Source organism: Haemorhous mexicanus, chromosome 17 (assembly GCF_027477595.1).
Source record: "Haemorhous mexicanus isolate bHaeMex1 chromosome 17, bHaeMex1.pri, whole genome shotgun sequence".
Classification (NCBI taxonomy): Eukaryota; Metazoa; Chordata; class Aves; order Passeriformes; family Fringillidae; genus Haemorhous; species Haemorhous mexicanus.
The window spans coordinates 5,413,276-5,439,662 of record NC_082357.1 but is presented as its reverse complement, the minus strand read 5'-3'; the positions used below and the strand labels follow the sequence as shown (position 1 = coordinate 5,439,662).

The 26,387-nt window shown below is 45.4% G+C and overlaps 4 protein-coding genes across 6 annotated transcripts in view; 2 read left to right on the top strand and 2 right to left on the bottom strand.

Annotated features, from left to right (window-relative positions):
- Positions 1-13,858, top strand: part of CARHSP1 (calcium regulated heat stable protein 1) — a 38,191-nt gene extending 24,333 nt beyond the window's left edge. For both annotated transcript variants that reach the window (XM_059861537.1, XM_059861536.1), the window contains exon 4: positions 12,202-13,858. In XM_059861537.1, the coding sequence (XP_059717520.1) occupies positions 12,202-12,364 (163 nt within the window). In that variant the 3' untranslated portion in view covers positions 12,365-13,858. The remainder of the gene's footprint in view (positions 1-12,201) is intronic.
- Positions 13,859-14,449: 591 nt separating this feature from the next.
- PMM2 (phosphomannomutase 2) lies at positions 14,450-21,146 on the bottom strand. The gene is made up of 8 exons (XM_059861532.1): positions 21,033-21,146; positions 20,724-20,835; positions 19,754-19,830; positions 19,086-19,177; positions 18,317-18,416; positions 17,796-17,871; positions 16,552-16,667; positions 14,450-15,539 (listed from the first exon to the last, which is right to left on the bottom strand). Exons 1-8 carry the CDS (start codon positions 21,096-21,098, stop codon positions 15,435-15,437), a joined length of 744 nt encoding a protein of 247 aa, XP_059717515.1. The 5' UTR covers positions 21,099-21,146; the 3' UTR covers positions 14,450-15,434.
- TMEM186 (transmembrane protein 186) lies at positions 21,097-23,374 on the top strand. Its single transcript, XM_059861535.1, has 2 exons — positions 21,097-21,198; positions 21,800-23,374. Exons 1-2 carry the CDS (start codon positions 21,097-21,099, stop codon positions 22,535-22,537), a joined length of 840 nt encoding a protein of 279 aa, XP_059717518.1. The 3' UTR covers positions 22,538-23,374.
- A 363-nt stretch (positions 23,375-23,737) lies between these two features.
- ABAT (4-aminobutyrate aminotransferase) overlaps positions 23,738-26,387 on the bottom strand; it is a 48,738-nt gene continuing 46,088 nt past the window's right edge. For both annotated transcript variants that reach the window (XM_059861531.1, XM_059861530.1), the window contains exon 16: positions 23,738-25,887. In XM_059861531.1, the coding sequence (XP_059717514.1) occupies positions 25,766-25,887 (122 nt within the window). In that variant the 3' untranslated portion in view covers positions 23,738-25,765. The remainder of the gene's footprint in view (positions 25,888-26,387) is intronic.

The window sequence follows — 26,387 nt, the reverse complement described above, 5'->3', positions numbered from 1 at the left end:
TGACCAGTGATGGGGCTGTTGGTCTCTGAGGGTGTGTGTGTGTTAAGACTGATGTTTATTCTCCTGTAACTTCTTCTAGATCTACCACCAGTTTTATTGTACCTATTGCTCACAGTACTGAAGCTGTATAATCCTTATTTGTTGTTCAGAGTGGTTATCCAGTGGAAGTCAACAAAAGCCTCACCAAACCCACTCCCATTGCCCCAGTGTCTTTCCTGGTTGTGTATGCAGCACGTGTCCTTGGAGAAGGAGCCCTTGGCTTGGCTTTCCTCCAGGTTTCTGGAATGTTGCTGCACCATGGGCATTGACAACCCAAAGCTCTGTAGGGCTCATGGGTGCAAATAGGCTCAGTGGTCTGACTTGTGTTCAACCCAAAGAAGTGACATTAAATATCTCCTTTCTCTTTTGTCTAATGCAAATGCACTATTTCTCCTCATTTCCTGAATAACTTAAAAATAGCATTTCCTATGTCACAATTGAAAAAATTTAACTGTGAACATCTGGTCTGACCTATACAGTTACTGATCAGCAGGGGTTTAGTTACAACAGCCTTCTTGCAGAAACATGAATTTTCAGCCTTCTAATGAATTCCTTTTAAAGAACTGTCTATTTTCAGTCCTGTTTTTTTTTTTCCCTGTACATTTTCTCTTCCAACTTGTTCAATAAAATTTTCTTCAGTTATGTGAAATTATTCCTTTTAAAACCTTGGAGATGACTTTTTGATTGGGGTTGCTGTTTTGTTTGTCTGTACAAAATGTGAACTGCTCTTTCAGGTTTCTATCCTATGGTCCAACACATCTTTCTTCTGTCCTGGGGTGCACAAAGTGTTCCTGCCCTCAATTCCCCTCCACTTACAGTAGCAGCTCCAGAGATGGTTTTTCTGTTTCCCTGTTTAAGACTCCCATATGTCTCCTATGCTGAGGTCCCAAGTGACATTACAAAAATAACTTTGTGTGCTGTGATTTTTGATGGTCTGTGCGAGGCCCCTGTGACAGGAGTCCCCTCTGGTGGGCTGTGCTGTTGGTGTATTGATCCCACCTGCTCTCAAACTGCTCTGACTGGGAGCCATCAATAAACTGTATTAGAGTAACCTCAGAGTGCTCTGCCACCCTCCCCTGCCTGCCACCCACTCCCTCCATCCTAAAGCACCACTGAACCAGCCAAAAGGTTCTATAAGTTTGTGGCCAGCCTCACTTCTGGAGGTGTTTTCAGTGTGTTTGCTTGGCTGGCACAGGAGGTTCTCTGCTCCTCCAGCCTCCCCCAGCCGTGCCCTCACACCACCCTTGTCTGGGGAGGCTGGAGCAGGGCAGGGCTGAGAGGGGCAGGGCTGAGAGGGGCAGGGCTGAGAGGCTCTGGCCCCTCAGACACAGCCCAGCGACAGGACCAGCCTGGCTCTCTTTGCTCTCAGCTGCGTCATTTCAGTCCATTTCACACTAGGAACAGGCTCCACTTGCTGTGGTGTCCCTGCAGGAGAAGGCTGCAGGGCACGTCCTGTACCCCATCCACCCCTGTGGCACCTGTGCCTTTCTGGCAGAGGCTTTGCCCACCCATGGTTGGCAGTTGCAGTGCTGAGGGTTCTCTCCCTCCCTGGTGATCTCCTCCTGCCAGGAACAGGCTCTGAGCCCTTTGTGGGGTTTACCAGACTTGGCTTTCAACATGGACCTCCACTTCTCCCCTCTCACAGCAGGCAAACCTTGCCCTTCTTCTGGTAGAAACTGTGTGTTCAAAGGCTCTTTTCCTTGCTCCTTCAGAAACATCTTAGTTCATATAGATTTTGTAGGACTGAAGTGTTTTGTGTTTTTACAGCTCCTCTAGGTCAAGTCTACTCTCTTGAAGTCAACAGCATTTTCTATTGTAGCAGGAATGGGCCACTGTTTTAAATGTTTCACATGTAGGTACTGTCTCAGAGCTTCAGTTCAAAAATAGCTGATGTTTCTGCCTCAACCTGTTAGTGAAAAGTGCTATTATTGAAGTACTGAAGGTTTCAGTACATTGTGTTCTTTAATTACTCAGAGTATATTTGAGTTGCTGGAAACAGCTTTTAGTGCTGGAGGGTGATGGTGTCACTGTCTCAATTCTGATGCAAGGCAACACTGGAAGGACAAATTAGTAATGCCTTTCATTTCAGTTTATTTCACAGTGAATTTGATAGAATGCTCTTTATTAACTGGAATTGCTTTTTGTGGCAGCATTCTGTAACCAGGCCTGTGGCTCAGGGAACTCCAGTGACTCTGGTTTGCACAGAGTTTTGAGATCCTCCTCATGTTTATCAAGTGATTCTTTTCCATCTATTTATTCAGTTAAATCTGAATGTGAGAGAGGTGTTAGGCTGTTCACTGGCTCAGTGTGGTACAGGCATGTACTCATGAAATGAAAGCCGATTGTTTCTCCTGAATTCTTCCCAAAAGCTGGGATTTCAGGAGCTTGGATGAAATGGTTATGCCAGTTTGCATTCACCAAGATAGACTGCTCCTCTGTGCTCATCACTAAGCTGTGATGATTAGTGAAGGTTTTAAAGCATAAGCACCAGCTGCCTGTCTTGCAGATTATTATGATTTTCAACAAAAACATTTAATTCAAGGAATTAAATTATTTTCTTCCCTAAGCCTTGAGGAGCTGTGAGGTTATTTTTTAGTGAAAATGTCTTCCATAGGATGGGATGTCTCTTTCCGTAAGTTTCTTTATTTTTGTAAGATAATAACAACACTTGGGTTGGCATTTCCTTTCTATAAGTGAGCATTAGCCCAAACATAAAGTCAAATGTATGTGGCATTCAAAAGCTTCACTTGATGTCTGCAAAATTTTCTGTGTATCTGTGCAGAAGGTGGACATGTAGTCATGTTTTATGAGTGGAAGTTGCACCAAAGCTGCTTTATTGAGTTGGACTTCTGAGATATGGGTAGAAATATGGGATCACAGAATTGTTAGGGTTGTAAGGAACCTGTGGAGAGTATCAGTCCAATGCCTTGCCAAGGCAGGGTCAGCTAGAGCAGGTTACACAGGAATGCATCCAGGTGTGCTTGGAATGTCTCCAGACAGGGAGAGGTCATGCCCTCCCTGGGCAGGTCCAGTCACCTTCAACATAAAGAATTTCTTCTTCATGATGAGGTGGAACTTCTGATGTTTAGTTTATGGCCATTGCTCTTTGTTCTGTTGCTGGGCACAATGAGAAGAGCTTGGCACCATCCTCTTGGCAACTGCCTTTGAGATAATTAAATCTAATGAGATCCTCTCTCAGTCCTCTCTCCTCCAAGCTGAATTGCCCCAGCTCCTGCAGTTTCTCCTCTCAGGAGATGCTGCAGACCCCTTACCATCTCTGTGGCCTCTGATGGCCCTCTCTGGTAGCTCCTTGTCATTCTCCTGAGGAGCCCAGACCTGGACACAGCCCTGCAGATGTGCCTCAGTGGGACTGGGCAGAGGGCAGGGTCACCTCCCTGCCCTGCTGGCCACACTCTCCCCAGTGCATCCCAGGCTCCCACTGGCCCTCAGGGCACATCCTGGTCAGCTTGTCACCCACCAGCACCCCGAGGTCCCTCTCTGCAGAGCTGCCATCCTGGGTCAGCCCAGCCAGTGCTGGTGCTTGGGGTTATCCCTCCCCAGCTGCAGGACCCTGCAGTGGCCTTTGCTGAACCTCAGCAGCTGCTCTCTTCCCAGTTCTCCAGCCTGTCAGGGTCAGGCTGCATGGCAGCACAGGCTTTGAAAGGAGCTTTTTGTCTGCTGGATTTCTTTTCATGAGTGGCTCTGAAGGCTGCAGAGATGATTTGTTTTGGTGTTTGATAAGACTTGTGTGGAGCCACTTCTCTTTTTTAACTGATTGGGTACAAGTGAGTCCTGCTTCCTTGTGCTTACTGCAGACAGTTCTCAACTTGGTATAAATAGTTGTGCTAGGGAAATGTCATGGCTCTTGGGTGTGATGAGGTTTTGTTTTTCTCAGATTCATACTTCACCCCTCTCTAGAACAAACACAAAATGTGCTTGCTGTAGTGAATATAAACCCCTAGCTGGCAAGCATGGAGGCAGAGGAGCTGCTGAGATAGTAATTCAGATAACATCTCTGGAAAGCAGGAAGCAAAGGCAAATTCATTTGCCTGGAGTGAAATTTTTAAAAAGCCCATAATTACATTTTTAATAGTGACATGTACTGTTGTTACAAAAATGAACGAGGCCAAATCTCAGAAAGCTATTGAAACAGGGTCTCATTTATTCAAAAACAAGTCGGTGGGAACAGAGAACCTGGGATATGCCCAGATCCTCACACAACAGCTTGAAAAGGGAACCAGAAAGAAACCCACAGAACAACAGAACAAAAAAAAAACAAGAAAGAAAAAGAGCCCCCAATGTAGAAAACTCCCCTTTTTATAACAAATCCCTGGTCCAGGATTGGTGGGTTTTGGATCCGCGCACTGATTGGTGGAATTCGGGCGCTTTGATTGGTCTTTACCGGTGTTCATTTTGGACCAATCATTTCTCCAGGGCGTCGAGTGATTGGTTGATGCTCCGGCCCAATCACTCTTTGAGTTGTCCACCTCCTACCCCCAGCAAGTCCTGGACTCTTTCCCTTTCCCCACAACAAACAACTCCCCAACATTATTACAAACTCATAACACTGTCAGTGCTTCCATTTCCACCAGCCTGTGATGATCCACTGTCACCAAACTGATGGTGGTGTTACAGCACCAGTGTGAGAGCTTTATCCTCCTGTATGTCACCTCCTTGGCTCCTCTTCCCTCCTAGGAGTAAGTCAGCTCTCCCAGACACTCCCTGGCGTGGCTGTCACCACACACAGTGCCTCTGGTGCCCTCCCTCCCCCCCCCCGCTGTCCCAGCTGTAGCTGTGGGATGTTCCCAGAGAGCAGACAGGACTCCCTGCAGTGCTGGCTGTTGATGTTTCAGGTGCTCCCTGCCAGGTGCTGCCTTGCAGACAGGTTCACATCAGCTTCCCTTCTCAGCTGGGCTGCTGAGGGATGGGGGAGCAGGGGAACCTGGGGGAGCAGATCAAATGTTGTGCATTAGAGCACTGCACCCACCCTTCTGCTTCCCCAGAGCATTTGGGAGAGGGCACATGATGGAGGTGGTTTGTGCCCCAGGCTTTTGCACTTCTCTGGGACTTGGCCTGAAGCCTGTGTGCCTGCAAGGGCAAGGCAAGGAGGTGGCTCACCAGAGAGCAGTGATGGATGAATGACCACATTCTTGGTTTTTAAAAAGATTTTATTTTGCAAAGCAGCATATTTAATGAAAAAGAAAAAACATGCAGTGCTTGTGGGTTTTCTGCAGTTTGCCAGCACTTGGCTCTGAAGGGGAAAATGCTACATTGCAGAGAGGCCTTCAGGCTGTCCTTCAGGCTGGGTTCCTGACCCGTGGGCAGTGAAGGCTCTGAAGAACTGATACTGTGCTTCCCCCAGGGACACTGGCACACAGCACCCCTGGTCCCCAGGGACATCCTTGAGCTTGCTGTTCTTTACTTCTCCATTGTGGTGTGATCTCAGGTTTTGCCTCCAGTGTCTGTAACTCAGCAGGGCTAAACACCTGAGGGCTCTGGCCAGGCTCCCAGGTGGGGATGGTCCCTTTCTGCTGATGCATTCTAGCTGCTGGAGATGGCTGTGCTGGAGATGTTCTGTCAGCTGCATCTTCCTGCAGGCAGACCCCAGCTGTGCCCTGCACTGAGGAGCTGGCTCTGAGCTGCTTGTGTCCATGGAGAGATCATCTTTTCATGCTCCTTCCTTTCCTCTGATTTCCTGCCAGATCACTGCTTGGTGCAAAGCATTAGAGCCACATCTCCTGGCTTCTCTGTGGTGCTGCTCCTCTGCTGGAGTGGAACAATATGGGTTGGAAATTAAAATTACCTGATCATTCTAAATTATCTGAGAGCTGAATCTGAGCCAAGAGAACAAACTTCTCTGGCCTCTCTGGCTTTTCTGTGAACTACCAGCAAAGCAGTTTCTGCTGATTGCAACCAACTGCTCTGGGGGTGCTAGGAAGCCAAATCTCAGCTTTCTGATTGCCTTCAAAATCCTGGATGGCTTACATGCTTTGGACAGCACACATCCTTCCTGATGTGCTCCCCTTCTGATGCTTTGCTGCAGAGTGGAGTGTCTGAAATAGGTAAATTATCTGGGGCAGGAAGGGGAGGCAGCAGAATTCCAGATCTTTCTCGAGAGGGGTTTGGAAATGAATAGGACATGGATAATCTTTTTCCTAAGGGTTCTCCATCCCCCTGCCCAGCTGGCCCAGAAAACTCCCTTTGCAGTGGTGCATGCAGGAGAGTCAGGTTGCTGTGGTCATTATTGCAGTGAAATCTCCCCAGAAACTTCCCCTCCATGATCCAGACTGTGACAGGTGAGAGCCAAGGCTGGCGCTGCAGGCTGCTGCAGGATGGGGCTCTGTGCTCAGGGAGCACAGGGTGTGCTGCCCCAGCTGTGTTCCCAGAGGCACACAGCAGCTGGGATTGTGGCAGGATCCAGGCCTGTGTCTCTGTCTTTGGCTGAGCCCACAGAGGCATCCCTGGAAAGCTCTCTTCTGTTCCTTCCTGACAGGCTGTCTGTGCTGCCTGGGCTTCAGTTAGCTGCTGGAGGTAGATTTGGAGCCATAACTACCCCTGAATGGGGGTTCAGGCACCATGGCCAGTGGAGAGCTGGGCACCAGGATGGTGCATCCCCTGAACTGGGAGAGAAGTGCAGCTCCTGGGAAGTTTCTCTGCAACAGCTCAGGGACCAGGGGATCCTGGAGCAGAGCCCTTGGATATTAACTGCTGGGATTCTTCAGTGTCTGAGCCTCTTCACACTTGTCTGTCCCAGTCCCTGGTGTGACTGGTGGGGACAGGCAGCCCTGCTCCTGCCAGCCAGCTCCTCAAGGTCACTGCTGGCTTTGTGGTGGGTGCTGGGGCCCTTGGCTTGCACAGGGAATGCATGGGAGGGCATTTGGGATTAGTTACTCACAATGGTTCATTACTCTGTTGTATCTTGCTGTTAAAAACACCTCAGGTTTCTTGAGACAAGTGTTGAGTGTTAATTGAACTTTAAGAAGCCCAGGAGGTAACAGAGCCCATGGAATTGCTCCATGGTGTCACCCATGGCAGGCTTGGTGACCAGCAAGGCTCAGAATTCACTGAAAACTCTTGTTCCAAAATGTTTCCACGTGACTTTGGCTTTGTCCCAAGAGGTTTAACTAGAGTCCTGGAGTATGAATAGCAGCTGTGAGAAGGAAGAACTAGAACATTCCTTATTTAGGTAATTTCCTAATAACCTCCCAGTTCCCTAAAAATAGTGCAGGATAAAATGCTCCACCATACCAGACTGGCACTGAGCTGGGAAATGGGAGGTGCTGGATAATCTAAAACTCATTCTGTTGTGTCTCTCTGACTCTAATATCAGGGAAGCATTTCCTATTTTTAGCTTGAATTTGAAATTGTTGAAGTGTCTTAAGATTCCTGGGTATGTAGATATTCATTATTTTGAATTGAAAGTGCACTCCAGTACCTCAAATAGCAGTGGAAACTTCCACATTCCTCTAGATCAAAATTTATTATATATGGACGGCGAAAATAAAAAATACAGATCTAAAATTATTTAATCAATATGTAACATCAAAGAAGTCCATGTTTCACTTCCTTTACCAAATTTTCCAGGTAACTTACATTGTTTACAGAATGTCTGAGTCTGTTCCAAGAACTCTGTTTACTCTCTCTGATCTTTTCCAGTTCATTTCCTGCCCAATGCTTGAGGCTTGCTTCCTGCTGGAGGATCTTGCCTCAGCTCTGTGCAGGGCTCTGCCTCCACTGCCACCGTGTCACCCCCTCTCAAGGGCCATCATATTGTCCTTTCTGCATGCCTCCACGAGCACTGCACAGTCTGGACGTGGTTTGTTCCTCCTTCCAAGCATCACATGTAGTGATAGCAGGGCTGGAGGGGGGTCTGTGTCTGTCCCCTGGGCAGCTTTTGGTGGCAAACACTGCCCAGGGGACACTGCTCACTCTCAGCTCTGTTCAGGCTGCAGACCTTTGTCCTCTTGCTTTTGGTGTGCACTGGGGGCAATGAGCTAATGATCTCATATTTGTTAGGCACCAAAAATAACTAGGGATCACAAACCTGCAGGAGACAAAAGAATATCTGATCTGTGGGAGGAAAGTTTAAAGGCCAAAAGCAGAGAATGAAATTGGAGATGTTTGTGTGGCCACAACCTTTATACACAGCTGTGCAAAGGACAGGCCTGGCCTTGGTGGGGCAGCGTCACCTCAACAAATGAAGGAAGACAGCAAAGTAGGGATCAGATGAAGTTGTCCTGGGGTTGAATGAGGTTTTATCACAAGCTCCAGTCACCTGTAGTGTCAGCTTGGATAAGCAGTGAAACCAAGAAAGGATCTGATGCTGCCAGCATAATGCTCAGCCCTGCAAGAAATGCTCCCTAGCAGAGAAAAGTGCACCAGTCTGGGCTGGGCAGTGCTCAGGGCTCTGCAGATTCTGGGCACAGTCTGATCCCTTCGGTAGAAGGAACACGAGTATTTAACCTCACGATTCAGCATAAGAAATGTGGGTCAGCAAATATTTTGGGTTTTTTTTTTCTTTTTCCTTGGCAGACCGGGGCTAACAGGCAGTGCCCGAAGAGTCGCCTCCCAAGGTCTGAGGGACCTGGTGGCTTTCAGGGACAGCTGAGTGTGTCCTGCAGTCTGGGCCTTTGCTTCTCTCCCTGGCTGCATTGTGGGGTGTGCTAGCCATGTTCTGTGTGAGTGTGTATTGATTCACTCAGTCTTATCTCTTGGAAAAGCAGAGTCACTTTGTTACCAGTGTTCCTGCAACACACGTCTTACCAGAACCTGTCCAGGTACATATTCATATTTCCATTTAAATAAAACATACCCTAACAAAACACCCATCCTTTTTAATGCTCAAGCTGTTCTTCTTCCTCACTTGATCTCGAATATTCAAGTGATTCCTCATTTACCTCCGTTTTTCAGGAGCTTCAAGCTTTTTTATACTGGTGCTCTAGGATACTGTGAATCCATTTTCCTTTTATATTAACCATATTTACTGATTTTTGCAGATTTCAAACGTTTATTTTACTAACTGTAGCTTATCCTGTTTTACAGGAGGTTTTAAAAAACGTGTAAGGTTCCTGTTTGTTTAAAAAAAAAAAAAAAAAAAAAAAAAAAAAAAAAAAAGATGTTTCAGCCAAACCTGAGATCCCTTCCTGGGCAGGGCATCCGTTTGGTTGGGTGGCTGTGCAGTGGTGATGAGCTCCTCCTCCCTGAAGGGCCTGGGGCTCTGCAGTGGGTGGCTGGAGCACCAAAGGGAGATGCTGCTTCAGTTTAGTGCTTTTAGCTTTATAGCAATAATTTTTTCTCTTTTTTTCTCTGCCACAAAGGATCAAGATTCCTTTGATCCTCCTTGAGATTCAAGAGGTTTAAGTAGGAAAGATGATGTAATTTTTTTTTTTATATACCATTTTTATTTTCACTTCTGGTTTGACTCTTTCAACCCTTTCCTGTGTCTCTTGTCGGGGTTTTGTGTTCCCTCATCAGGTTCCAGTACAGCCTTGCTGCAAAACTGCTGTTTCAAGGTCAGGGTAAACTTCTGGGTCTTTGCTGGCAAATTCCTTTGGCACTAGAAAAGGTAAATTAGTTTCTGCTCCCGGAAGGACAGTGGGGGTTAGGTATGCAATCCCTTCACACCTGAAAGGACTAAACCTGTTGGAACTGGGGGAAGTGGGGCATAAATGGAGGCAGTGACTGGAGAGGACAGCACAGCAAAGGTCAGATGTGGGAGCCTGTCCAGTGTGATACTGGGCTGGGCTGACAGGGTGGCCTGGAGACTTTGGAAGTAAATAAAGGTCAGCTGGATCAGCCTGTGTGCATTGGAAAGGGCTGTCAGGTCTGATGAAGGAGGCTTTATCTTGATTTCTCTGTAAATATTTCTTCTGCCTTCAATTTACTCTCATTTCCCAGGCACTGCTCTGAAGGGTTCAGCTTAGGACATGCCTTCCTGGGTCTGATTGCCACGTCAGGGGCGGCTCTGGAGTAGAGTCATTTCCAGGGAAATAAAGTTTGAAGGACTTTATTCCATCAAACATTTCAGACCCCAGGCCTTGGGAATGCCTTTAACTCCTCATAGCAGGTTTTAGATTCATATTTAAATACAGGAGCAGTTTCAATATCATGTTGATTCAATCAGCTAGCAAACAATGACTTTTCTTTTGAATTTTCCATGGGAGAAGTCTTGATTTAGGGGTCATTTTTAGCTTCCCTTGTACATGCCTGGTTACCCTGTCCTGTCTGGGTTGGGCTGCTTTGGCTCACCACAGCCTGAGCTGCACCTGCAGTGCAGGGCTCAGACAGGAGCCCTCAAAAGGGGAAGGCTGGGGAGAGGCAGTGCTGGAGATGAAGCTGGAGAAGTTTTGCAGAACTGTGAGGAGGAGCAAACTCTGATGTGAGGTTAGAACTGGCAGTAGGGGCCAGTGTATTTACCTCCTATCAGTCCTGCCAGCTTTTCCTGCAATAGAAAATCCCTAAGAATAATGGGTCACAAAATGAGAGTGGATATAAAGGGCACTAAAATCTGAGATTCCTGCTATTAACAAAACATGGGGTAAAATTCCTGGGTGGGGTGAGCATGCTCCCAGTGTGCTCTCAGAGAAGGCAAATACCAAACTCAGTCGTGCACTACAAACTCTTGACCTAGACCACTTTCTTTTCTTTGCTGGACCCAAATCTGTACTCCAGTATAACAGCAGTTCACAAGCAAGTCTCACCAATTAGACATCCAGTAGAATTTGTTATTAGTGTTGATCTGTTCTCAAATACAGATACTGCTGAGAAACACTGAAAACCTTCACTGAGAAATGTAGAGCCTGGGCTGTCAGGGCAAGGGAAGCTGAGCATGTAGCTGTAGGTACATTTAAAGAAAGGTGAAGTGGCATCTTCTGTACTGTCAGAGCCTCATGGCAATGCAAGAGGGAGGAATATCTGCCAGTGGTTCAGTGGCACATGCTGGGAATTTTATTACAAAGCTCTGGTCTCAAACACAGGGTGAAGGTGAGGAGGGCTGTTTGCAGCTCTCTGTGTCATCAGCACCTTGTTCTGAACAGAAGGTGAAGCCCTTTTGGCATCTCCCACTGATTTCAAACCCGGGCTCATGTGCAGTAGCAAGTGCACAGTGCAGCATCCCCTGGCACCACTCTGGGGGAGGTGATGCCAGTAGGAACCTCCTGGAAATCTCCCTGAGTGCTGGGTGAGTGTTTCTGCAGGCTAACACATCGGGATAGCAGAGCTCTCTTGTAGGGGGCTAGAATATATGAAAATAAAGATAGTGTAGAAAGTAATCTCATCCCTAAGGAGTTGCAGCTGGGTCAGTTATCAAAGATCAGGATCAGGCCTGACTTTAACAGGCACAGCTGTAAGCAATGAGAAGAAGAGTGCTATAAGAGAGTGGGGTGGCTGGTTGGGAAGGGCACTGGAGTCAATTGGCTGCTTTGTGAAGAAGTCAGTGCTCTGAGGAGCTGCTCATGAGAAACACCAAGGTCTGAAACTTTTGTGATAAGGAGACAACAGTATAGAACCCCTGCAATAAGATGACAACACTCTCTTTTCTCACAACAAGTAATTTTGAAATATCTGACACCATATCTCACTTGGGCTCATTTTTTATTTTATACCACAGACTGTGTTATGGGGGAGTAACCTAAAGGCAAAATCTTGCCTTTATATGGTATAATTCTTTTTAAGAAAAAATGAGGAAAAAACCCCAAACTGAAACTTCAAAAGCTTAAGTGAGAAGGGGGGGGAAACCAACCAAAAAGAGATCAATTTTCTTTAGTTTAAAAACCATATCCCTGAAGTGAGTGGCAGCCCTGCCCTCTAGTGCTGTTGCGAGTGAGGTGTTGGTGCACAGTTCTCACTCCAAGCCTGGGCACACCTGAGTATTCTTTCAGGCAGATTAGAGTGGGGATTTTTGTGGGTTTTATTGGGTTTTATTTTGTACTTCTTGTGGTTGGTTGATTTTTTTAGGGTGATGATGATGTTTATAGTCATTTTCATAGGATTTCACTGCAAGATGACCAAAATCAGCCTCAGACTTTGACAGATGACAGGCTCTATAAAATCCCTGAAGTACTTTGAGCATCTAAGCTAACAATTATGATAAAAAATTCAGTTAGCTGCAAAAGAGAACGAGTGTTTCTGTGCCTCATGACTAACTGGATCTTCCCTCTACAGCATTGAAGGCGAGTACGTTCCCGTGGCAGGCGACGAGGTCACCTACAAGATGTGCACCATCCCTCCCAAGAACGAGAAGCTGCAGGCAGTGGAGGTGGTGATCACCCACCTGGCCCCTGGCACCAAGCACGAGACCTGGTCAGGGCATGTCATCAGCTCCTGAGGTGTCCCTGGAGGGTGGCTGCTGCCAGGTGGGCTCTGCTCAGCACTGGCTGCAGGACCTGGCTGAAGAATTCTGTGTGTGAGGAAATACTGCATTGTCAATAAAGCAGAAGCAGGCCAAAATTACCATTTTTTACAGCTGGCCTGATTAAAAAAAAAAAAAGGCAATTCAAATGCTAATGAAAAAAATCTAGCATAATGTGTTTACAAGAAATGTATTTAAAGAGACCTAGTTTGTGTGCTTGGTGGAGGAGGGGAGGTGTGGGTTTTCTTTTGTCTTGTGAACTGATTCCAGGAAATGCCCAGGGGAAGGGGGGAGAGGTTTCAAGGAGAGCTCTTCTAGTGTAGATGGTCCAGCCCAGGTCTGAGCCCTGGGCTCCCCTGGGCTGCTCCTCCAGGGCTGCAGTACCTTTATTGCTGATAACAGTGCCTGAATGCCTTGGCCTGACTGACAGAGGTGTTTATTGCTGATTTGTTTTCCTCATGGAAGGAAGTTCACAAACAGAGCAGCTGCCACAGGGTGGAAAATCTCCATCAGGTGGTTATGCTCTAGTGCCCATCAGGTGCACCACTGCAAATGGTGTGGCTGCACAAGTGTGGAAACTGTGTTGTACTGGTAAAGCTGGGGTTGTTTGTGAATTTACTTAGGTGCCTTGATGGTTGATTAGCAACAGATTTTATAGGCCAGTATTAAAAAAAAAAAAAAATCCATCCCAAATTTAAATTTGCTCCAAGGTAAGTGGTAGAAAACCGTAGAGTAGTGGATACTTCATAGCCTCAGAGGGTGTCTGAATTTTGACCAGGCTGAAGATTTGCCTTCCAGACTGCATACAGCTGACTGGCATGGTGTGCCAGGGGGCAGGCAGGACACCTGCACTGCTGCACACAGGTGTGTGCTGCCCAGGTGTATTAAACACTGTGTGAGTTCCTCAGCAGGCTCAGCTGTCTTGGTGAAGTAAATTCTGCATCTGTTTCCCTGGCAAACTCTCTTGGTAGGATGTGATAGGGCCACCCTTCCCCAGACTCTGTGTGTAGTTGTAGTGCTACTAAATTGGTTTTGTTCCTATTTGCCTTCCATATGAATGCTTTCAAATGAAGCATTTTTCTCTGTTATTTTCCTAACAGTGGATTTTTATTGACTTTGCAAATATAAAGGAAAAAAAAAAAAGGCACAATCCTTGTTAGTTGTATGAAACAGTGTAGCTTCAGTTGTGTATTTGGAGCTTCACCAAGAGGTGCTGGCTGTCAGGAGCTGTCATGAGCCTTTCACAGCAGCTGATCTGTTCCCAGGTGTGATGTGGGGTCAGGAACTGCTGTGCTGGCTTGTTTTCCCTTAGCTGTGCCTGTGTTACACCATGGTGTGCTGGGGTTTTGGGTTTGGTTTTCTTTTTTATGACCCATAAGCCTTGGTAGCAGTGGGTTTATCACGGTGCAGCTTGTTGGAATATCACCCCCTGCTTTCTTTACAATAAATGCAACCATTTCAGTGCTTTAATGTGTTTCCAGTCTGCTCCCTGGGTAGCTGGTGCTGAAGGAGATCAGCTTTAAGAAGGGGAGAATGCAGGTGCCTGCACATGCACCCCTGTGTGGTGACTTCATTATTTAAGGAAATGTTTTCACAGCCACTGACTGCACTTACCAGAACAATTAGGGAATAACAAGGCCAGCACATCAGAGGAGGCTCCCAGGACAGAGCAGCCAGAAATGTTGTGTTTGGGGCTGAAAACAATGAATGCAGCAGCTCAAACTGTCTGCCCTTAAAGAGCATTCCTACACTAGGGATGGTCCTGATCCTAAGTCAGCTCCCATTAAAACAGGAGCTAGCTAGGGAAGAAGTGTGCTGGGAGACTAAACAGTTTAGGTGCATGAGGTGCAATGCATGAGGTGCATTGCAGCTCCCCCTCTGGTTTTGTGAGACCTTTGTGGGGTTTTGGGTGGTACACTAAGATTCTGTTCTCTGCTTTTTTACTGTGCAAGTATCCCATGAACATGGAAATATTCAAATTACTCATTTCATTGTACAGACAGGAAGCAAGCAACAGGTCTGCTTCAAGTATTAATTTTATAATGACAAATCAAAACAGTATTTTTTCCTGATAAAATCAGATTTTATTCTCCTTTACTAAATCAAACCGTTTATACTCAAGATTACTTTCCTAATGCCAGATGAGAAAAGTAATATTAACATTTACACAGACTGGCAGGCTTGACTTGAATTTTAACAGAAACATAATTTAGGTCATTTTTGTAGTATGAAAAATCTCACCTACCCTTAATGCCTTAACCAGGAATCTCAGAAAATGATCAGAAAGTGACACAAATATATTTTGCTAATGTGCTTAAGTTATTTTAATTAATTTTTACAAATTTTTTTTTTAGATTTGGTCTGCACAGAGTGTAGGTACCATAAAATGACTTGTGCCTTGGCACCACATCCATCCTGAGGAGGGAACTTTGGCACCAGCTGGTCCAGCATTCCCAGGGATGGCAGTCAGGGACTTCTAGTTCAGTGCCATCTTCCCAACCCCAGGAAGAAATAAAACCTTTCCCTTTTACTCATCTTCGAGTTTTAGACAAGAAACTGTCTTATAATTCATGTTAATTCATATAGCACAATGTAAGTATTTTTAAAAAAATCAACTGCATCTTTTAAAAAGCTGCCTCAACATAAAAAACTAGAGATTAAGCCTTGCAGGCCAATTTTAAGCCCATGAATCAACTAGAGGCAGATTATGCCTCCCCTTCCCTCACTTAATTGTAATTAATTAGTTAAGGACGTTTACAGGTATCTTAAAAACCAACCCAAAATATAACCCAACCCAAACCCCACAATCAAGCAAAAAGAAAACAATTTATGTGATTGGAAACTGAAAGGATGGTGCTAAATGAGCTCTGCTGTGTTCCCCTAGTCAGCAAGGGGTCTTCAATTAAAACATTTCCCTTTGGTAATGACTGACCTGCAAAGCACCTGTTATTCATGACCAATTCCATAAAAACAATACAGAACGAAGATGATGTTTCAAGTTATTTTGCTGTGTTAACTGTCCTGGAAGTGTGAATTCTGAAGTCTTTTATTTAAAAAATAGCTCTTCACAGATTCTTCTTGTATCCTGTGGGGATGTGACACTGTGCCCTTCTGTTCTGGAGTCTGTGAAAATTTCATAGTCATTCCCTCCCTGAAAGCAGAAGATGATTTAATTTTATTTGACAGAAAGCACGGTCACAAAAAGGGACACATGAAAGGAAACAGGGGGAAAAATGGACCTGTTTCCAAGGGCCTGCAGTGATTAGGCTCAGTGAACAACAGCACTGCCCCTGGATCCCCAAAATCCATAGCTTTGTTCCCAAATTTCTGTTTGCCACACTGCTTCCACGGGGTCAGCATCATCTCTCAGTACTTCAACTCTGGCAATGCTGCACTGCCACTTAGAGGGTCTAAAATGAACTGTCTGTGAGCTCTGTGCCAGACAGGTGATTACTTTCGCAGCTGATGCCACAAGAAAAAAAACTTTAATTTCAAGCTTGTCTTCTTCTTATAAAACTTTATTTTTCACAATTTATAAAATCCTGTGTAATTTAAGTTTTGTAATTGTGGGTTCTTATCAAACCAAGCCTTTTCTTATAAAACTTAGCCTGACACTGTCCTTTGGCCATAATAAGACAGCTTCAATTTCAAGGAAGTCCTTGAAATTGAAATTGTGCCAGTGCCCTCACAAGCTCTCGTCAGGTCTCTGTTGAGGTTTTTTAAAAAGCCTCTGAATTGCCCTGCAGAGCTCTGCCCCGTGATGAGGGACAAAGGACTCTGCTCAATTCCCCAGAGTGGAGACAGAGTAGTGAGCAAAGGCACAGTATTAAATAAGACAGGAGATAAATATGCTTAATAAACACCAGCCAACAAAAATCAATCTACACTGACCAAACAGGACAATCAGTTTCACACAGTCATGTCACCTAGGTGTTTAACAGAATTACAGAAGTTCAATTTTAAAACAACCTCTGTTAAGGCAAGGACCCTGTGTTCAGTTCAGGAAACAAGGAAAACTTCCCATCTGCAGCTAGGTAAACATGGACATGTTTATGCCCTGACTTCAGCTCTTGTCAGGATTAAGGTTACAAGGTTAGAATCCGCACTCTTTGAGGTTTAATTACAGCAGCTCTCAAATTAGTGTATCAAATGACTATACTCACTGGCATGGTCTTGTCTCCAAAGAAATAAATAGTCTTGTATCCATCCTTGCCAACAATTCCTAAGCAGTACCTTTTATCCCAGCCATCTGGAAACACATCAATGCTGATCTGTCCTCCTAGGAGAGAGAGGAACCAAGACTTGTTTCATTTTAACAATGTATTTCTGAAGGGAGGTGAAGGGGAAAAAAACCCTAAACTGGGTAAGATTTTAGGCAGAGGGAGCTTTGCAGAACACACAGAAATGTTGTGAGACCCTGGAGTTAAGTCCTGCAAGTACAGAAAGTGTTTGATAGGGTATCAGATATTAGAACTGTGATTCAGAGACTATTTATCCATTCAGCAAAGTCTGAGCATGTTCCCAAATAACCACTGTTATCCAAATGAACCTTTTAAAATAATTACATTTAATCTCTTTACTTTTAGAAAGAAAGGACACATGAACACAATCACTGATATATGCACAGCCATAAAATCATAGGCAAAAGACTTGCTAAGGCTTTCAGAGTAGGAAAGGGAAGAAATCAGCCCTTTCAGCAGCTGTTCTAGATCTGAGCCCTTGGCCTTCACCAATACCTAAGAGCATGATTCCCAGCTAAAGCAGGTGTATCTACAACATAAATATGTTATAAAAGGTATTTGCAACATAAAGGACAGAGGAGAGCTGCACTGCAGTTCACTTCTGCCTTAGTGCTTCAGCACTAATGCCAACCATACTTTGCAATTCTGAAAAATAACAAAAGGCAGGAGTGTGATAATATATTAGTAGAGAGGGTAAAATGAAAAGTGCATCAAAAATTAATTCCCCCTTATTATAATATTTTTTCCTTAAGCTTGCGCTTTCTTTTGGATTCTTTCCTCCCTCCCACACAATGCAGGTATAGCTGAAGAACCAAGGGCAACTGGAACAGCACTGAGAGAGTAGCTCTGATTAAAACTGATTCACAGAAACAACTCCGACTAATCCAAAGCATCTAATATGCTCCAAAATGAGCAGAATCAGTCACACAACTGACATTAAAGGACAATGAACTGATGACAAGAAAAGAAGTTCTCTTTGTTGATGGATTTCAATTAAAATGTCCCAATAAAAGCCTGAGAGGAAAAAGAGGCTCAGTCTTGCCTGCAGCCACCCCCAGAGAGACCTGTCACACAAATGAGATGGGATGTCACAGCCATAAGAGAGTATGACATAAATGAAATTTAAATTAATTGATGTTTTAAATGACATTCTTTTAAAGTATTACCTATTGAAAATGTGAGGCCTTTGCCTGCAAATTCTCTTTGTAGATCAGCTACAAATTTCTCTCTTATATGCTCCTTCTGTTAAGGAAAAAAGAAAACAAAACCAAACAACAGTTACACGCTGCAATAATATTGATTTACCAATGAAAAGATAACCCAAAAACACCTCCAAAAAAGAATGGTTTTATTGATTTGAATGGACCCAGGCTGGTTACACTATAGAGGACAACAAGAAAGTATGGTTTTACCTAGGACAGGTATAGAAGCAGTGTTCAGTACTCTGGATATTGGATTAAAACCATGAGCCAAACCCACCCTTCTGCAAGTAATCCTTGCTATTCCAACAAAAAAAAAATCATTGTCTATTGCCTGAGGTCTGAATGAAGAAATTAGTTAAACCACATGGAAAGGATTAAAATGAAAAAAAAAATTGCACAAACTATGAAAGTTTTTAAAAAATCAGAACCTGGCCATAACTGCCTTCTCCAGGAGAGCTGGGTATTTTTCAAGAGTTGTAACTCACTTTATCAAGTTCATAGAACTCAAGTCGTTCCTCCTGGCTGCAGCTTCTTCCAATGGGGGACACATTTAACATCCCATTTCTAAACTCAATGAAAGTCCCTCTGCAAGGGAATTTATCAACAAGACAGAAAACAGATGAAAAAACAGCTCAAAACATTAAATATCACAATAAATTTCCATTTAATTCTAAAGGCAGTGGGAGTCAGCTGTCTCACTACATGCAGGCACCTCTGGCACCTGTAAGTCTCTAGGACTTTGAATCTGGCAACCTCATCATCATCCTTACTGGCTTTTAAAAGCACCATTTGGTTTAACAAGTGTGACTGGAGCATACCATCAAGCTCAGGGCCTGACAGGCCAGGCTGTCAGTTTGGGGTGAAGCTGCAGAATTCCCAGAAATATGGGCAGTGTCCTGCCCTGCCTCACCTGGCACATTTCAGTGTCTGCACCTCACACATCACACAGAGCTGCTCTGGCTGCACTTCTCATCTCTGGAAAACACTGTGCTGCTGAATTCCAAACACTGCAAGGGAACACTCCTACTTCAAAACTGAATCTCCTTCCCTCTGACATCAAAGTGCTGAATCAGTATTTCAAGCCCTGTGCTCCAGCTGGGGACTTGTCTTTGTATGCATGGACTGAGCTCTGTTTCACACACACAGTGCTCTTCCCCAAGCAGAAATTACTCTTTATTTTGCTGAGCACCCTGAGCTGAGCTTTATATCCCCCGTGGAGAACGTGGGCACACTGAGACATCTGTGTGCACATACCTCTTCTTTGGCAGTTTAATCTTTGCAATGTAACTCAGGCAGTAGTTGATGACATCTTGAAGGATGTCCTCGCCCAGGTGGCCCTGAATGCTCTAACAAAACAAACACCATTCAACCAAGGGTCCAAAATTTGAGATTCTAAAAGCAAGTCACATGGAAAACACAGACATTGGGTAATCAGGCATGGTTAATTCCACAGAGAAACAAACACGCCTTCAATCAGTAACATCAGCTGATGCTCACATGGTACTAACTAAAGGCTCTCATTTTTCTTTTTGGTCATTTTATAACACCAAACTGTCCTTTAATATGACTCCTAGTTGTACCTGCTTCAGAAGGAAACTGTGCCAAAGGCAGCAGCCCTAAACCAAAAGCTGCATTTAATGTCTGCTATAGCCAAGCAGGAAGAAATGGAGCTTGTTCCTGCAGTAAACGGGAACCACTGGTCAAGGCAGCAAATTCAGCCAGGATCTCTTTAGGTGTTTACCCTCCATTACTTATGTTAAACATTACATGCCAAATGAATGATCCATTAACAGGACTAACATATAAAAGCAGCAGCAACTTTGGTCTTTGAAAGGGTGATTACAGCGAACTACCCTGTACAAATAAATCACAGTCTTGTTTAGAAAATTTCTTTTTCTCACTATTGGAAATTTCACACTTACCTGCTTGCTCAGGAATTTCCCATCTTTGTATGCTACCAGGCCGTTTTCTGAGAACACATAGTCATATTTTTCAATCACTGCAAACAAGCAAAAAGACAGTAACTCATCATTTCCCCTCAATACTTAATGCAAAATTGTCTTAAATGTTAAATAGCTTAAAATACAGCAAACATTAGCTCCTAAAGCATGAAAATTTCAGCAGCATAGCATCAAGCACAAGATTAATGCTAGTTCCATTTCTCACTATGATTAACACACATCAAGTCACATGAAGTAAGTTGTTTAACTTACCTATGGTTTTACTTAGAGGCATATAACTCTTTGCATTAAATGTAAAGGAATGACCAAACACCTGGCACATGTCCTGGCTTGAGAGCAAGTCAAATGCTGCCGTTTTAGGTTTGTTTCCTCAATGTCAGTAATCATCAGCAGATGTCTGGGAGCTGTGAGTCTCAGCACCATACAATATGATATGGTTTACTGGAGACCACTTGGAATGCAAACAAACTCTGAGCTGTCTGGGCACTACAGGAGGCTGTGAGTGGCATCAGTTAAGTAAAGACCATTAAGAATAAAGGACTAAGGCAAGAATCCATAGTGAACCTCACAGTGAACAAAACCAGGTCCTCAGGGATGTGCTCGACAGCTGAGCAGCCCACAGGTGCATGTCACATACAGGACTGCACTGCACACAGCAGTGTGAAAAAGCCCTCCCAAGGCTCTGCCACCAAGACGGGATTTCAACATTAGCAACAACCTCTTAATTTAATACCGAGATACCTGCAGTGCAAACAGGCTGCGATTTCCAAATGCCGGGCAGTAGCTCCTCACAGCCCGAGTGCAACACAGCACCCCCAGGAAGACAATTACAAGCGAGGGAAGAGAGGGACGGACGGGGTTCAACCTCCCCGCGCCCTTGGCGGCTGCCCGCGGCCCGGAGCGCGGATCGCCTCAGCGGGATCGCCCTTACCGTCCTCGCCCAGCTGCTCGCGGATCTTGGCCAGGTCCGAGCCGCCCACCACCCCCACCTTCACCTTCTGCCGCAGCCGCTGCAAGAACACCGCCATCTCCGCCGAGATTCTCTGGGATCCAAAACAGAGCCGTCAGATTTGGCAGAGGCCAGGGCCTCCACTCCGCAACAACCGGCCCGTGCGCGTCTTTAAGCAGCGTTAAATGAATTAAGTGCGCCCACGGGGCCCGCGGCACACGGCACAGCCGGGCCCCGCGGGGTGCCATCCGCCCCGCTCCCCGCGGGCCCGCAGCCCCGTCCCGCACTCGCCTGGCGCGGCGCCGTGAGGGTGCCATCCACATCGAACAGGCAGAGCGCTGAGGGCGGCGGCGCCATGGCTGCAGCCCGTGGGGCCGCCCCTCCCGGCGGGCCGCGCGCGGGGCGGAGCGGGGCGGGGAGGGCGCAGCCGCGCAGAGGGGGCGCGGCTATGGCAGCGGTGAGGGTCGGGGCTGTCGGCGCGGGTTGTTCCCCCTTGTCCTCCTTCTCCCCTTTCCCCGTCTCCATGCCTTTCCCTTTTTCCATCCCTTTTTCTGTCCTTGTCTCCGGCCGCTCGGTGGCGGGCCCTTGCACGCCACGTGCCCGCGCGTGTTGCGACATTGCGGGGTCAGCGCGGGACTTCCCTTCCTGCCTTTGCGCCTTCCCGGCTCTGCTCCCTCCCTCGGCCTGATCCCGCTTCTTCCCCTTTACCGTGCTTAGTCCACTTTTCTTTTCTGTTTCCCTAAAACTGCTGTATAAGTAGTTATTTAAGGGGTCGGCGATTTCAGCAGCTTTCCTGGGATATTGCTCAGCCAGCGAGAGGCAGGGGGTTGTGCAAGGGTCGGTCAGTGAACTCACTGTGTTGGCAGAGTTTTCCCTCTGGGTCTGCAGGGAGGGATGCGAGCACAAACACCAGTTTCCTGTCAGAACACCGGTTTAAGGTTACAGTGACCCGGGGTTGTGCTTTACTGTCTGTAGGCGCCCGAGGGACCAACTCTGGGCTCGCTGGTTGGGTTTTAAAGAGGACTCAAACCATGACCCGTGGGAATCTTACCTTACAGGCTTGGCTCTGCACAGTCAGGACTACAGCCTGCACAGCAGCACCTTTTGGGAAATCTATGCGGAAGGAGCTCTGGACAGGGTCATGGAGAAAGGAAGCTGCTCGCCTGCCCTGGATTGCTGGTGCGTGGCAGTGTTTGCAGTCACAAACCCAGCGAGCTCATGGTGTCAGGAGTTACCTCAGGAGCCCCCGAGAGCCGTCTGTGTGTCAGTCCCACTTGGCCCCTGCTGCTGTGGTCCAGCAGAAGGCTGTGGATGGGAGGACAGAAGAGTTCCAACTGGTCTACAGGTTCCCAGGGATAAAGTACTGCAGGATCCTGTCGAGACTGAAGCTGCTGCAGACTGCCACCTCCATGATCATGCTGCCTCCCATCTGCTACCTCTACCTGCAGGGCCAGGTGTCCCAGAATATCCTCCTCTATACAACTGGCATCGCTGTCTTTGCTGGGGCAATGTTATATGGTATGAGCTACTTTTTCAGAAGAATTATTGGATTCATCTACTTAAGTGAAACTGAACAAACTGTAAGAGTGGCCCACTTGACATTTTGGGGAAGACGTAATGACATTTACTGTCCCATAGAGACAGTGGTGACTTTGGATGAAATTGGAGATAGCAAGGATGAGCTACTTCACCAGTTCAAACGGTATAACAGTACAGATACTTTGTATTTTACAATTAAGTATGGCCAGATTGTAGACAGACAGAAATTTACTCAAATATTTGGAGAATTTGTGTGACAGAGCAGCTCATTTCCAATGACTTTCCATGTCCATTGTGCTTATTCTTCCATGAGGTTTAAGTAGTTCACCAAACTACACATCCCTGTACATTTCCTGTGCAAAGCCTGCTGTAAGTGCACCCAGTGTACAAAGTCACAGTGGTAAGGCACAGCCCACTGGATTAAAGGTCTTGCAGCTTGTGTATGGTGTGAGGAGTGTCTGTTCCATGTAGCATTCAGTAATGTCACAGCATTCCAAGCCTGAACTGTCCTTGGAATGTGCCAAATTACTGAGGATGAAACATGAAAAATCTCTTGAAATGAAATGCAGGAGCTGCCAGAGCATCCTCACTTCAAACTCAGTGTTTCTTTTAGCTCATTTCAGGTTGGCTGGGAAGCCTCTGGAAATTAAAGCTGGTCTGGTACATCCATATTGTGGGTACTGCTGAATGTCAGAGAGGGACATGCTCACATGTCATGCAACTGAGGGAACTGGGAAGGTGTGTGGGCTGTCCTGGCCTCAGGAGGGTCCTCCAGGATAGGAGCGGAACTGGGCAAATTAAAGGCTGGGACAATATTTCAGAAGCTTCTTACAGAAATTGCCATTCTTCACTGGAATGGGAAAAGCAGCACCTGTCTTCATGAAGGATTGTGGTCTTATTCCATGGTACTGGTATGATTTCTCCTTTGCCAAAACCTCAGTAGAAATGAGGAATTTAAACCCAAGAAAGAACCAAACATATCACCTATAACATGTAACACGTTTTTTGAATTGTCAGAAGCACGATCGCTTCTTACACCCCTCCTAGTTCTAGCTTCATTTGAAACTGGCAAATAAACTGACTCTCACCAATAATCTGGAGTATTCTTTCCTTATTTCTTCCTCATGTGAAGTGAAACCTCTTTTTCTTGGCAGATCAGCAAAGGATCAGTTAAGTAAATTGCCATTTAAGTGCACAGGGTAACCCTGAATTATTTCTCATGTTTAACTTTTCCTAATGGGGCTCTGTGAATTTAAATTTTTGCTGACACTGTGTAGCACAGCAGTATCAGAAGAAATCCAAATGTTCCTTGGTGTAAACACCATGTCAGCAAAATACAGTGGGCTGTGGAGGTATACTGCATTTTTTGGAGGTTTGTCTTCATCAAATGTATTTAATATGCACTAATGGTTCAGTTCAGGCATGTACTGGGTGTAAAATAAAAAGCCCTGGAGAAGTTCAATTATAAATATTTTATTTAAGAATATTGATTACACATGATTGATGTCATTTGTTATGAATCTGTGTACAATTACTAGTTACACCATGAAGTGTACTTAAGTATTTGTTTAAACATTTATTTGGCACTGTCTACAGTATGCTGTAAACAATATTAACTTTATATGCTTGAGCTGCAGTGCTTTCTATGTATTCTCTAACGATTTCATCAACATGTTGTACACAATTATACAGTTACTGAGAGTCAGTAAAAATTATAAAAACACCTAGAGTAGTCATAATAAAAGTGAAGATGTGGTAAGACTTCAAATTACTGGACCTTTGCTTCTGTAAAAGTACAAGACTTGGTAGAGACATTCACTAAAACTACTGCACTGATATGTTGAACAAACTAATTCCCAAAATGCTGTCAAATCCAGTTCTTGGTTTGACTTTCCTTTGCTGATAATATGCTTACGAGGACAGCGATGACAATGAAGATTTCTTGAACACCAATTTCTACCAGTCCTTCCCCCAGATTTCTACAACCTCTGTTCAAAAACCTGCTCAGGTTCTGCCCAGCTGGCACCAGAATTCTGCGTTCTGCAGAGGTTTAGAGAAATCCCACTGGGTTTAAGCTGGCAGAAGTGACTCTGCTTGTTTCCCAATACCGGTACTTTAAAATGGGAAAACCATGATTAACACTTCTCAAAGCAGGTAAGGAACCTTTTCACATTTTGGTAGCTGTATTAAACATGTAAATCTTTTAACTTCTCTGTTTCTTATTATGCACTTAAAAATTGTGGTCAGGTCCTGAAAGGGCAACTGTAAAAGTCCATTGTGGTCCCTGTGTTTTGGTGCACAACAAAAAGTTAAAATTAGTAAACAAAATCCAGATGCTCACCAAGAAAAAGAAAAAGAAAGGCACCAGATCTAGTTCAAGTCAGCCTTCAGCAAACAGTAAAGAGACATCCAAAACAATTCTCTGAGGAAAAATCAATGAACTGTTGACACATTTTTTGATCCTGTGGCTTTCTAGATCTCTGAAATATCAATGACTTAGAATATACTATTAGAACAAAAATAGAATTACTTTGCATTATAAATGTGCAGTCAGGACTAGGCCTTCGCTGTAGTGGCTCTGATACCAGATAATGGCATTTCTGCTTTAGTTTTACAAAATACCTCAAGTATTCGTGTAGAAGTTATAATAGATAAATTAATGGCTATTGTGTGTTCTGGGCAAATGGTAAAATAATCTGGAATCATTCTAGACTGCTGGCAGAAGTGGAAGAATGTCCTTTGCATGGTTCTCTACGCTTTGTCAGATTACATACCTCAGGGTAGAGTTTTCTCTGTACAAGTCTGCTTGTAAGAGAAGTCAAAAGTTTTAAAACCCATCTGTGATGAGGACAAAAGGACAAGGGCTTCAGTGCCACTTGCAGGGCTGTAGGTGTGGCTGAGGGTATCAGTGCCCCTGAAGCAGTGAGTGCAGGCTGGGCAGAGCCGCCCTGATGCAGTTGGTGTGGCAGATGCCTGTACTCCAGGGAATAAAGCTGGAAATTATTCTGTAAAATACTGTGCTTGGCAGTGGTGGAAAGCAGAGCCTTCCTTGGAACACTGATTTGATCCCAGCTGCCATTAGAGAACGGCACTCTGTGTGGCAGGCGTGTGGCTCCAGGTCTTTGGCCACGCTCGCTGCTGCTTCTGGATGCAAATCTACCGTGGAAACAGACTGTTCCAGGTCCTGCTCAGACAGTGCAGAGTCAGGGACATGGCTGTAGGGAGGACTCTGCAGTTAGCATGGCCCAGGCCAGAAGAGGGAGGTTCTAGGGATGCACAGTGAGGGACAGCTGCATGGACCTGCTGGTGACCAGTGCCAATGCTCTGCCTGGGCCGTGTGTGCATGGAGCAGCTTGCCTTGGGCAGGACTACAGACAGAACACAAACCTCAGTTTATGACTTTACACTTATCTTGTAAGTAGAGAAGACATGAATTAATGCAAACTAATTTTATAATCAGCTGTTCAGTGCAAGGGAACTGCTTTTTACTTGAAGTTGGCTAAGATGTCACTGAAAATGTTCAGGAAGAGGTGCGCGTGGTGGTCCTTGAAGATCAGCGTGGGACGAAAACGGATGGATCTGTCTCCACAGCCCCCCAGAACCACACCTGAAATGAGAACACAATGAGCCTCTAGTCATTTCCATCTTTGCCAAATATCCAGAAAAATTCAGGTCTCTGAATGGGGATAGCCTCACTGTGGAGGGCCAGCAGAAGCTCCCCAAATCCTGCTAGGCACACCATGACACAGCACATTGTGGTGTGAATGGCCTCAAGCTTCACAGCAGCTTAGAAGAACACTGTGGGTGCCTGGAGCTGTTCTATAAAACTCTTGGAGTATTGGGACTAATCCTGACAGCAATGGAAAGAATCCATTCAGCACAGAGCTCAAACAGCATCTGATATTTCAGAGCTGCAGTACTCTCCTGGTCAAGTGTCCTGGTGCCACAACAAGACACAGGAGGTTTCTTTGCATTGGTTTTTAAACTAATTTGTTTTTAATGACAAGAAGTTAAAATGTCTCAGTGCCTTCAAACCTCTCCCTGCAGTCCTTTAAATGCACTTTTTGGCCCAAAATAAATTTTTAGAAATGTCTGAATGGGTACCCA

Excerpts from the sequence above, each read along its gene's own strand:
- TMEM186 (XM_059861535.1), top strand. The coding sequence starts at position 21,097 with ATGGCTGCAGCCCGTGGGGCCGCCCCTCCCGGCGGGCCGCGCGCGGGG. Across the intron at positions 21,199-21,799 it reads GGGGCGCGGCTATGGCAGCG|GCTTGGCTCTGCACAGTCAG; the intron begins GTGAGGGTCGGG and ends CTTACCTTACAG.
- PMM2 (XM_059861532.1), bottom strand. The coding sequence starts at position 21,098 with ATGGCGCCGCCGCCCTCAGCGCTCTGCCTGTTCGATGTGGATGGCACC. Across the intron at positions 19,831-20,723 it reads CGAGCAGCTGGGCGAGGACG|TGATTGAAAAATATGACTAT; the intron begins GTAAGGGCGATC and ends GCTTGTTTGCAG. Across the intron at positions 18,417-19,085 it reads ATTAAACTGCCAAAGAAGAG|AGGGACTTTCATTGAGTTTA; the intron begins GTATGTGCACAC and ends ATTCCCTTGCAG.